Below are 13,591 nucleotides of genomic sequence, written 5' to 3'. Positions count from 1 at the left end.
TTACCGAGAGATATTTCCCCTTTTTCATACAAAAGTTTATACAAATCATATGGTGCCATGAAGTATTTTTTCTTCTGAATCCCATGTTCTGTTTGCATGGTCTTTCTCATTATTAACCTTTATAGATGGATTGACTTAACAAAAACAATTCAATTGGATAAGGCAGAGTTCATAAAGTTTTTGTTTCAACAGGTAAAACACTGTAGTATAACAACATCACAGTAAAATAAAGAAGCTTTTCTTTTTTAAAGTATGCTGTGTCAGTGTGTAGCACTGTCATGACTGTATCGATATAGGCATCTACGATCTAGCCTACAGTAACAATGTCAGTGTGTAGCACTGTCATGACTGTATAGATATACATGTAGGCATCTACGATCTAGCCTACAGTAACAATGTCAGTGTGTAGCACTGTCATGACTGTATCGATATAGGCATCTACGATCTAGCCTACAGTAACAATGTCAGTGTGTAACACTGTCATGACTGTATCGATATATGCATCTACGATCTAGCCTACAGTAACAATGTCAGTGTGTAGCACTGTCATGACTGCTGCATCTCAGCCACAAAACAAAACCAGATTTTCGCTACTTCTCTGTCGAAATAAACTCGTCAAACGTAACTACATTGACTCCTGAATCACACTATGTAAATTCTACTTACAATGAAACACGAAACTGTCGTTGGACCAGGACGAATTGTGCAAACAATCTCTCAGAAATTAACAATGTTTTCGTAAAAGCAGAGTTTAGCAGACGATACAAATATTGTCACTTTGTCAGCGTTGTCTGTGCGCATGCGTAATGCATTATTGCGCATGTGCAATGTAATGTATTGCGCATGTGCAATGCAAGTGGTGTTGTTGTCATTAATAGGCGGGGCGGGGGGGGGGGGGGTTCAGATAACGAAAAGTATAAATACAAGCGTTGACCATGTATAGAACCTCACAATTTCAAGATGCGAACCCAACTTGTTGATAGGATTTGTCCACATTTAATGATAAAATTATAAAGTTTGCTTTCATGATAACAAAGTTTGCTGAGCTTAGGGTAAGGGCATAATTGGTGAGTGGAGGAAGAGGCGTCTTGGATAGACTGGCCGGGAAGGGAGGGGGGGGGGGGGCTCAGTTTTTTTGCGAGATCATCTCTGCATCTAGTCACAAAGTTATGGGGTACTGTGGGTGAGGGTGTAGTACATATATGTACATTGTATGTATATATGCTGTGATAATTGAAAAGAAACAAATAAAAAGGCAACACAAATTTGTCAATATTTACAACGAAACGGTGCTTCTAAAGCAAGTTTATTTTCTTAAAATATATTAATTAAATCATTCCAAATTGCAATTAAGATGTGAAAATATAAATAGTACTTTCCAATCATTTTGATGAGAAATAATTTTGTTTTAACAGAACGACAATATCAAGGCACCCTCTAAGGCGAAATATTTTGGCATCAATTATTTTTTTGTACACAAGGGCCGTTTTTCTTTTTAAATGTCAGGAACAAAATTATCACTAAATTGTTCTGGATTTCCTGGGCAACCTGTAATTAAACCAAAGCCTCTGTTGCCTATAGGCTTGGCCTCTGTGACACTCAAAATATTTACATTGACTTTATAAGCTAAATATGAAGTTCTACACATGCCCCTGCATGCAAATTAATTCTAGAGTCCATGAACTCAAACCAAATTGTCTAACCTGAAAATGTTATCAACAACTACATGCCAAGGTAACTACCATGTCAGTCACATTGTTGACAAACCTTGTGCATCTGCATTCCTATGCATTTTCTGGCAGGCAAGATACTACACTGGTAAACAGTTAAAACTGAAAACAGTTTCAATTGTTTTTACTAAATAAAAAAAAGAACTGTAAAAAAGTTGCAACTGAATAAGTTTACCGAGAGATATTTCCCCTTTTTCATACAAAAGTTTATACAAATCATATGGTGCCATGAAGTATTTTTTCTTCTGAATCCCATGTTCTGTTTGCATGGTCTTTCTCATTATTAACCTTTATAGATGGATTGACTTTACAAAAACAATTCAATGGGATAAGGCAGAGTTCATAAAGTTTTTGTTTCAACAGGTAAAACACTGTAGTATAACAAAATCACAGTAAAATAACGAAGCATTTCTTTTTTAAAGTCTCCTGAAAGCTACCAACCAGCAAAACATGTGCGGAGTGCTGATGCATTCCAGTGTACAAAACAAACTCTTGCTTCTGCAAAAGTATTTAGCCTTATTTCAGCCAAAGGACGGTGAGTAATGGAGAGTGAGTTTTATGGCACATCTTTCAGCTATGTCAACTAAAATTTCATTGGTCACTATCAAAAGTACATTTGATTCAATCTATTCTGAGCTATCTAGGAAAACAACAAATTTGTTCAAATTGAATTTTACTATCTTCATAGATAGTTTCTATGCAAATGTCTATACAAGGTACTACAATTTAAACGGAAACATGAAAAAAAGAACATATTATGACCTCCACATTTAAGGAATTCCTCTTTCTTTCGACTTCAAAACTGTCATCCTCCTCTTAACTATAAAATGACAAAAGGCAAAAACATTTCTTTTAAACCTCTTCAATAAAGAAAATCCTAAATAGAACCATTTTGTTATTGCGTTAAAACCAATTCATTACCAAAACCTTCAAGGCAAACATACATAAACCATCTACACCAGCAGCAGTGCAGACAAAATACAGACCACTTAACTTAAAGTAATATATAACTTTGTACAAGGATTTATAATATAATACAGTAGCAACACAGCTGGTCTAAACCTTAGCATTAGCCATGTAAGGATAACACCGGCCATCCATTTACAAAGTAATTTGAGCTGTGTTCCCTATAAACCTTTTTTTGGTTGAAATGCAATGACTTTTCTGTGGAATAACAAATTTAAATTGAATGGGTACGTAAGGTAAAATGCCCTCCCTGTCCACTTACTGAGTTTGAAGAAGACTTCCATGCAGCCACGGTAACTAAACAACAGGGCTGCTAAAAGTACAATTGGGAGCGGCTCCGCACTGTAAACCTAGAATGACCACCCTGTAAAACGCTATGCAAACGCCGGGACTATAAGTCCAGGTGGGAACGCATGGTAGAATGACACCAAAGCCAGTCATAGTACTTTACACATGGCCGCGGAAGAAAAAGGTTCAATTGGAACACAGCTTTAGACACCATATTTTGTAATTTACAGCAAAGTTGGTCATTTTTTCTATTTCATATTTTGGATAGAGCTATGGTCTGAAGGCATGATGGTAACTCAGGTCCTAGATTAGGGCGGGTTCTTTAGACATCCAAGCATCCACGACAACATTTAGTCACTGCGTCCCTCGCATACGGGATATACGACAATGAATACCTGAAAAAGATAAAATAAATACTTGTAAGATAAACAATGGCAGGGGGTCGACTTAACCAAACATGTCACAGCTTGTTTGACAGATCTTTAGGTATACTATCATGGTGTTTTTACCCTACACCGATGCAGTTCCTGGGTACTGTGAAAAAGTCTAATGTCAAACTAATCGGCTTGGATTCAAACCCAGGACCCCTACATTCTTGAGCAGGTGTGTTAACCACAAGACCACTGAGTGTTCCCAGTGACAAGAAGCCAGTTACAATACTGGATTCTAGAGTAGATGTCTTAACCACTAGACATCCGAGTGCGCCCAGTGACAAGAAGCCAGTTACAATACTGGATTCTAGAGTAGATATCTCAACCACTAGACCACTGGGTGCACCCAGTGACAAGAAGCCAGTTACAATACTGGATTCTAGAGTACATGTCTCAACCACTAGACCACTGGGTGCACCCAGTGACAAGAAGCCAGTTACAATACTGGATTCTAGAGTAGATGTCTCAACCACTAGACCACTGGGTGCGCCCAGTGACAAGAAGCCAGTTACACTACTGGATTCTAGAGTAGATGTCTTAACCACTAGACATCCGAGTGCGCCCAGTGACAAGAAGCCAGTTACAATACTGGATTCTCGAGTAGATGTCTTAACCACTAGACATCCGAGTGCACCCAGTGACAAGAAGCCAGTTACAATACTGGATTCTAGAGTAGATGTCTTAACCACTAGACATCCGAGTGCGCCCAGTGACAAGAAACCATTTACAATACTGGATTCTAGAGTAGATGTCATAACCACTAGACATCCGAGTGCACCCAGTGACAAGAAGCCAGTTACAATACTGGATTCTAGAGTAGATGTCTTAACCACTAGACATCCGAGTGTTCCCAGTGACAAGAAGCCAGTTACAATACTGGATTCTAGAGTAGATGTCTTAACCACTAGACATCCGAGTGCACCCAGTGACAAGAAGCCAGTTACAATACTAGATTCTAGAGTAGATGTCATAACCACTAGACATCCGAGTGCGCCCAGTGACAAGAAGCCAGTTACAATACTGGGTTCTAGAGTAGATGTCTCAACCACTAGACCACTGGGTGCGCCCAGTGACAAGAAGCCAGTTACAATACTGGATTCTAGAGTAGATGTCATAACCACTAGACATCCGAGTGCACCCAGTGACAAGAAGCCAGTTACAATACTGGATTCTAGAGTAGATGTCTTAACCACTAGACATCCGAGTGCGCCCAGTGACAAGAAGCCAGTTACAATACTGGATTCTAGAGTAGATGTCATAACCACTAGACATCCGAGTGCGCCCAGTGACAAGAAGCCAGTTACAATACTGGATTCTAGAGTAGATGTCTTAACCACTAGACATCCGAGTGCACCCAGTGACAAGAAGCCAGTTACAATACTGGATTCTAGAGTAGATGTCTTAACCACTAGACATCCGAGTGCGCCCAGTGACAAGAAGCCAGTTACAATACTGGATTCTAGAGTAGATGTCATAACCACTAGACATCCGAGTGCGCCCAGTGACAAGAAGCCAGTTACAATACTGGATTCTAGAGTAGATGTCTTAACCACTAGACATCCGAGTGCGCCCAGTGACAAGAAGCCAGTTACAATACTGGATTCTAGAGTAGATGTCATAACCACTAGACATCCGAGTGCGCCCAGTGACAAGAAGCCAGTTACAATACTGGATTCTAGAGTAGATGTCTCAACCACTAGACCACTGGGTGCGCCCAGTGACAAGAAGCCAGTTACAATACTGGATTCTAGAGTAGATGTCATAACCACTAGACATCCGAGTGCACCCAGTGACAAGAAGCCAGTTACAATACTGGATTCTAGAGTAGATGTCTTAACCACTAGACATCCGAGTGCGCCCAGTGACAAGAAGCCAGTTACAATACTGGATTCTAGAGTAGATGTCATAACCACTAGACATCTGAGTGCGCCCAGTGACAAGAAGCCAGTTACAATACTGGATTCTAGAGTAGATGTCTTAACCACTAGACATCCGAGTGCACCCAGTGACAAGAAGCCAGTTACAATACTGGATTCTAGAGTAGATGTCATAACCACTAGACATCCGAGTGCACCCAGTGACAAGAAGCCAGTTACAATACTGGATTCTAGAGTAGATGTCTTAACCACTAGACATCCGAGTGCGCCCAGTGACAAGAAGCCAGTTACAATACTGGATTCTAGAGTAGATGTCATAACCACTAGACATCCGAGTGCACCCAGTGACAAGAAGCCAGTTACAATACTGGATTCTAGAGTAGATGTCATAACCACTAGACATCCGAGTGTTCCCAGTGACAAGAAGCCAGTAACAATATTTTCATTAGCAGCAGGGACTGCAATTATTGTTTGATGTAACAATTACACCGATGTATGATAAGCACTGTTTCAGGTTCAGCTGCAGGACATCAGTATTTAAGGAAGCCTTCTCATCAATTGGCTTAAAGTACTGGTTCAGGCTTCAATTGTGTTGTAGCATTGTCTGGTTAAGTCGGTCAGTCAGTCAGTCAGTCAGTCAGTCAGACCGTCCTGTAGGTCGTTGGGGGGTACCGTGATGTACGCAAGTACTGTCAAGGATTGCCAAAGTTCTCTGCTCTCAGTACAAGGGCAGCAAAGTTACATTGTGTGGTAACATGGTGTGGATTCATTAGAGCTGAAGCACAAGTATCTAGAACTACACTGTCTGACCCAGGTGGTTATTGTTGTGAGATTTAAGGCCCCATCAGTTGCTGTCCTTGTTTGATTATAGTCAAATTACTGAGTGAGTGCCTGGGAAAATGTTTAAACTTATCGCTTTTAATGTGAGAGGCTTAGGAATATTCAAGATGTAGGAGTATTTTCAATTGGTTCAAAAAGTCCCAGGCAGATTTAATTTTACTCAAAGAACCACATAGCAATACAAAAGGAAATAAGTTTGGTTTGGTGACTAATCAAATAATTGATCAGCAAGTGACATTGGAGTGGGATTAATTTCAGGTCAGAGAAAATACAAAGAAGTTTGCTAATGAGAAATCTCGGCTGAAGAAATATTGCTGAACATGTATTAGTTCAGTCAGTTTCCCTTGTTGTCTGTTCTTGATAAATTAGATTTATTACATTATATTCTTGCTCACAAACACAATGGGAAGTTTTTAAAATAGATTCAGGTCGTCTAACATGATCTAGAGGAGATTGATGCAAAATTAATTGAAGGTATCTTATTGGCTTATGTGTAAGATGGTCTGAAAAGACGAAAAGTGATTAGGTACTCATTTGGCCAGGAGAAAAGCAACATGAAAAAGAAGCATTGTACCAAGCTCACAACAGATGAGGGTTTGGACATTCCAAATCCTGATGATGTTCTAACTGAATAAAACGATTTTTTTTTCATAATCTCTCTGGGTCCAATCTTGAGGAAAATACTGAGATTGAGAATAATGTGGGTTTTTTTTTCAAGGTAATAGGTTTTCTGAGCTCGGAGTTACTAAGAAAGCAATTTGCATGAATGTAGATTCCAGAAAATGACCTTTTTTCTGAACTAAATATTGGAGAACACAAATCGCATTGGGCATTTTGTAAAAATTTGATAGAAGTGAAATGCTCTTCATTTTATTATTTTTTTTATTTATTTTTTTATTTTTATGTTTTATGTTATAATCTTCAACATTTTCATCTTCACAATTCAAAGGACTGGGCTTATTTTGGGACACTATGTGACTTGAGCAAAGATGACTTGCAACGTGACTTGGTTAGTACAACACTAGGAGCTGAGGCAACAGTTTGCAAACAATCTTCATCAGTTACACTGCATGTTAGAGCTTTAGGAATGAAATACAACTAAATAAAACCTGAGGGAATATATAGTCACACACTCACCATATCAACGCCAGAAACTGTAGGACACAAAACACTATTGCCAAAATAGCTATCCCCCACTGAAATAAAAGAGCACAATCATTAAACAGTTAATATAAAGTGGGCACAACTATAAAGGCCATAGTGAAAAGGTAATTTAATTTAATTTAATTTAATTTAATTTTTAATTTTAATTTAATTTAATTTAATTTAATTTAATTTAATTTAATTTAATTTTAATTTAATTTAATTTAATTTAATTTAATTTAATTTAATTTATTATAAACGTCACGTTAAAAACATGAAAATTGTTTTCCAGTGTGCATCATATAATAAAAACACTGAAAGAAGATAAAATGTCACAGGAACTGCATATTTTGGATATATGCCTTGTCAGTCACCAGAGAGCCTGCACCAGAGGAGGAACACCTTCATCAAATCTACATTCCCAAAGCAAAGCCAAGAGAAAGAGAATGAGTGATAGAGTTTCCTTCTCTATGTATATAGCTAGATATGCTAACCAGCCAATTGCGCTGTAAAAAGAAATCAACAGTATTGTACAAAGTAATCAGATATGTTACTTACCCATAATGCTGCACATAAGGTCAATGCCAGGAATACAAGGACCAGACAGGTTGCAATCAAACGCTTCTCCTTAAACATATTTTTAAGCTGTTTGACGGGGCCCATCAAGAACATGGTGCTGAAATGGTAACCAAATCATACAAATAAAGAATGTCATTTATAAATTAAACATTTAAACTTCTTATTTATAATTCATAGCAGCGTTAAATTTGAATGCTTAGGAGTGAAGAATTGTGAGCAGATTTCACAAATTCTTCAAGCTATCAAAAGTAGGTTAACAGGTCCCATTTCATAAGGCCTTCAAGCACAGACAAATCTTGCTGTTGCCCCACTCATATTTTGCTTAGCAAAAAAGAAGTTTGATAGGCAGTATTTTATGCTTAACAGTTTTATGAAATTGGACCCTTGTAAGAACCATGTCAATAAAATCCCTTTAAAAGTGTGTTCTGAACAGAACCAGGGTTATGATATGGTAGAGTCTTGACATTTCAAACAGTGTGCTATTGACAAACTTGAATTAAATTGCTAGCTTCAAGTTGTGTTCAATATGTAAAATGCATTTGGGCAGTCAGGGTGGCACGCTGGCTTCTCTCCATGCCTTACACTCTGTTTGAGCCCGGACTGGAGCTTTGCAAGTGGGTTGGGTTTGTCCATTTAAAAAAATGTAACTTAAGTGGGAATAAAACGAATGCAGTCAAGTTGGATCAACTTCTCTTGACACGACTCCCTGACTTTCAATACTTTCTTCAAGGTTTACAAACATGAGACTGAACTAAAGGTACCTGATTAAACTAAAGAGAGTACCAAAGGTGTAGCAGACAGCAAAGAGAGTGAGCCCTGTGCCAAAGGAGATGAACAGAAACATGCTACCCTGTATACACGGATAACCAATACAAACAAAGAAATAACAAAATGACTAGTATCTTCATGCAACACCCACATTTCAGTTTTTAAAGGAAGGGTCATCATTTGGTAATTTCTATCTGAACACTTTCTTCTTATAAAGATGTTACATGTAGTAGTAGAAAAGCATGCTGCAAAATTATGTCATTTGAAATGCTATCATTAATCAATAAAAACTTTCGAATCTCAGAAACAATTCATGCATGAACCGTCTGTCAGTGTTCTTAAAGACACTGGACACCATTGGTAATTGTCAAAGACCAGTCTCTCACTTAGTGTATCTAAACATATGCATAAAATAACAAACCTGTGAAAATTTGAGCTCAATTGGACGTCAAAGTTGCGAGATAATAACGAAACAAAAAATACCCTTGTCACACGAGGTTGTGTGCTTTCAGATGCTTGATTTTGAAACCTCAAATTCTAAATCTGAGGTCTCGAAATCCAATTCATGGAAAATTACTTCTTTTTATTAAAAACTACGTTCCTTCAGAGGGAGCCGTTTCTAACAATGTTTTATACTATCAACAGCTCTCCATTACTCGTTACCAAGTAAGGTTTTATGCTAATAATTATTCTGAGCAATAGTGTCCACTGCCTTTAAGTGTGTTGTTCTTTCATGAATGCCGTTGCCAGAAATGTGATTACTATCCAAAAAAACTGTCACATTCAGGAATTGATGTTCATGTGAAACCATTGTAACATTTTTGTTGCTGTTTTCTCTAAAAGGAAGCACTGTTTTCAGTTGATGTTTAACAGGTGAGCTCCTGTAATATTTTGGCTATTAAAAGTAGGTATTTTGTTCACAAAAACCAAACGATTAATCCCACCTTTAAAAATTGTCTGTTTGTTAAAAGTAAAAACTCAAAGCAAGGCGTGCATATTAATCAGCTAAATATCATCACCATGGTTATCAGGAAAATACATTCCCTTCACACTTCACTCTTAGTTTATAATAATCACACCAGCATGCCTAGAATTTCATCTGTGAAGGGGTAGGGCAACCCAATTTCATTTGCAAAAAGCACTTCCATTGGAAAAGTCTGGCTGTGGACTTTGGGGCCTCCATGCGACAACAGGCCTAAACTATACAAACAACTTGTGAAAATTCAATAAACTTGTGTTTCAGAGAGAAAAAAACTTAGAAAAAATGGTGTACACTTTATCATTGATTGTTTGTGCAAATTCACATTGGGCTCATTTCCATTTTGGCAATCAAAATAAGCAGCAGTGGTTTAGGAGGTCTTTCAATGCCTTTCTCTGGATTTTAACGAGTTCAGTCAGACAAACTTCTCCGGAGAGTTGGTGCTGGTAAGAATCAGTGAGCTTTCAGATTGAAACTAATTTGTTTACTGCGGCAATAACTACCACTCTTGTTCTTTGTCTAAAAGCTTGCCAGTGAAAAGATGAAGCAACTACTTGTGCAAAGAAAGAAACAGAAAATACATGTTAGATGTCAGTTATTGTGAAGCAATTGCAATGTAAAAACTTACACAGCAAACATAAAAGGCAGTGGACACTATTGGTAACTACTCAAAATAATTATTAGCATAAAACCTTACTTGGTAACGAGTAATGGGGAGAGGTTGATATAGTATAAAACATTGTGAGAAATGGCTCCCTCTGAAGTAACATCATTTTCACGAAAGAAGTATCTTTCCACGAATTTGATTTTGAGACCTCAGAATAAGTTTGTGAGGTCTCAAAGTCAAGCATCTGACTTCCTTCATCTCGCAACTTTGACGACCAATTGAGCTCAAATTTTCACTGTTAGACTGGTTTGTTAGGCTGTTTTATGCATATGTTGAGATACACCAAGTGAGAAGACTGGTCTTTGACATTTACCAATAGTGTCCAATGTCTTTAAGTGGTTAATAATAATAAAGTGGTTTGAAGTTAGTATATAATGCTCTAATTAATGTGCAGTCATGCATGCACAACAATTGTTGTTTTGGCAGCATATAATAGAAACAAACAAAACAAAACAGAAATTAAGGCTGCTAGTTCCCATCATTGTAAGCAATGGGAGACTTTCTGGGACGATAGAGGGCAGCAGACTTACCGGGTAAATCCATTGTTCGCAGAATTATGCGCATGTTCAGAACTACGTAAACAATGGAAATTTACCCGGTATGTCTGCTGCCACCTAGCGTTGGAAAGTCTCCTATTAAACCCGGCCACCAGGAACCACAGCAGCTATTCCAAGCAACACAGTCAAGCCACCAGGAAAGAATGCTGCTACCTCTGTACTTACCCTGACATTGCTGTGAGATTACCAAATGAGTAGAGTACAGCAAATAACTTGATGTTACTGGCTGTTGGGAATATCAATGCTACAGTGGACTGTAAGGTGGTGGAAAGTTCACAATGTCAGATAAACTCTAGCACGCTCATCTTTAAATCATGGATCTAAACAAACAATGACTTGTTTTTTCTTTTGTGGTTTTTAACCCGTTTAGCACTTTTGAAATTGTTCGAGTAAACTTGCATCACTGATGGTTTGGGAACTACAATTCAGTTTTCTTTATTAATATTATGGTTACACATTTCTGGTATCAAAACCAAGGATACCTCATAAATGAACATATTCACTGTAGCTTGTAAGCCTGAGGAAACCTGTAAACAAGGGTGCTTGCTATAATAATAAACGGCATTTCAATCACAACTATGTGAAACAGAAACACCAGGGTTAACCCCTAATCTTCCTTGATAAGTGTTCTGGGTTTTTAGTGTGCACTACCAATGGCTCAATGTCCCATCTGAATGACCAAGCAATTATGGTAATGTATCTTGCTGAAGGTTACAAGTGTCACGACCAGGACTCGAACCAACACTCTGCTGATCAGAAACACCAGAGCTTGAATCCAGTGCTCTTAACCACTCTGCCAAGACACGCCAACAATTCAAAAACTATCATATTGAGTCATTATAATTAAACTGCAAAAAGCTATATGACTTTCTTTGAAAGTTTGAATATAAAAACTTATCATTTCTTTTTCACCAAAGAACACTTTGCAAAATATTACACTCAAGTTAACTTACAAGTGTTCTCCCAAGGATGTTTTGAATTTTCCATCTGTTTATGAATCATGAAAGATGGTGGAATGTTTACTATTGATTTGTTAAAAGATTGTTACAACAAAAACAGTTGAGATCATCTCACCAATACAGACAGGAGACATCCAAGCACAAAGCAGATGACGAACCCCTTTAGTCTCGTAGACCAGCTCAACGAAGACCCCTCATAAATCTGGTGTCAAACAATACAGGCTTGTTAAAATCTACCTTTGCTAGCTTTGCTAGACAATAAAAATTATTATTATTATTATTATTAGATACTGGCACGTGACTTGTGGGTGGCCTTTTGTGGCAGTCTGTTTTGTGATATTTGAGCCAATGGAGTGAAATGGTTTAATACAGTGTTGATTTGTCTAGACACACATCAGAAATAAACTGACTAACTTGGCTGACATTTAAAAAAAATGAATGTGGTTATTGCAGATAAAATGCTGTAGAGTGTAGGTATCCTGAATCAAGAGCCACTTTACTTCTTTTAATCATAGTTCATACAAAATATGTATGAATGACACACACACACGTTCTACTGTACTGTTAAGCACTAAGTACAATTAAAATTGTGCTTTGTTTGTGGGCAAGATTTTAAAATGTGCAGAATTTTTTTTGGGTCAGCAACTGCATGTATTTTTCTGTTATTCCTAATCCTGTCAAACTACAATGTATCCTTTGGAAAAAAACTCATAAAAACAAAGCAAAAACAAATGACACATTTTTGTAAAGTTTAGCATGAATTCAAACAGCCTTGGTCCCCACCAAAATGTTGAAAATTCATCACAACCAACCCGTTGATTGATTCACCATAGGCCAGGGAAGAATGGGGGTTTTACACTTATTAGTTATTGCAACTCATGTTACTGTTGACACAGTCAGTACGGAAAAGTTTCTGCGTGGCGCCACCACTTTTTCGTTCGATATGAAATCATTTCAGTTATCAAAAGAAAATGTCAGTCATGTCATCAATGTCAATGACAATAATATCAAAAGACCCAATCAATGGGTTATTTATTATTTTATGTCATTCATTGTCATACCTGATATAAAGTAGTGAACATTATTTAACCCATGCAATGCATATATTAAAGAGAATTGATTTGGCATTTATTTTCCTATTTTACTAATGCCAACTGGTTGACATGAAACCTGCAATAGCTGCAAGTGCAAGTGCGTGTGCACTATGACTATAGTATATACAACGACAGCTGCCAATTTTTGTTTTTACAAACTGGTTGGTTCTACTGTCAGACTGAAGTGTAACTGACTACATAATCCAAACAAACCTGTGTCACGATACCCTGCTCATCCTCCTCTTCTTCTTTTCCATTCAAGACTTTCTTAAGTTTTTCCATTATTTGTTGAGTGAAAGTTTTTAATCAATACGCAGTAGTTAATAACTCTACCAACAAGTTCTTCTAAAACGATACGTATGCATTTTTCGCAAATGAGATCTCGAGAGTTCCTCCTCAGAATAATCAGGTCACCTTCATTATAATGCGTTTGTAACATGTTATACCAGTCGAGGTACTAAACTTAATTAATTTCAATGCTTAACAACTGCAATTTTGTAGTGCAGATGATGATAACCAGAAGTTCCATTAATTTATACCTTTATAAAGTTTTAAATTCCAATTTTGAATTGCAACTAATAAAAAAAAAAAAATTTGCAATATTTCATAAGTACAACATATCAAGTTTTTACATTAATCTCCTACAAGAACACTAAAAATATTTTACCATGAACTACCTTTTTAAGAACGTGTAAACGGTAACTATTGAGGGC

The 13,591-nt window shown here is 37.3% G+C and overlaps 1 protein-coding gene across 1 annotated transcript; it reads right to left on the bottom strand.

Moving 5' to 3' along the window:
- Positions 1–1,513: 1,513 nt before the first annotated feature.
- LOC117296477 (vesicle transport protein SFT2A-like) lies at positions 1,514–13,258 on the bottom strand. Its single transcript, XM_033779424.1, has 6 exons — positions 13,092–13,258; positions 11,900–11,986; positions 10,991–11,079; positions 7,834–7,951; positions 7,270–7,328; positions 1,514–3,379 (listed from the first exon to the last, which is right to left on the bottom strand). Exons 1-6 carry the CDS (start codon positions 13,158–13,160, stop codon positions 3,307–3,309), a joined length of 495 nt encoding a protein of 164 aa, XP_033635315.1. The 5' UTR covers positions 13,161–13,258; the 3' UTR covers positions 1,514–3,306.
- Positions 13,259–13,591: the final 333 nt, after the last annotated feature.

The sequence above is a fragment of the Asterias rubens genome, chromosome 11, assembly GCF_902459465.1.
Source record: "Asterias rubens chromosome 11, eAstRub1.3, whole genome shotgun sequence".
Classification (NCBI taxonomy): domain Eukaryota; kingdom Metazoa; phylum Echinodermata; class Asteroidea; order Forcipulatida; family Asteriidae; genus Asterias; species Asterias rubens.
The sequence above is the reverse complement of the archived record's forward strand: the minus strand, read 5'-3'. Positions and strand labels throughout refer to the sequence as shown.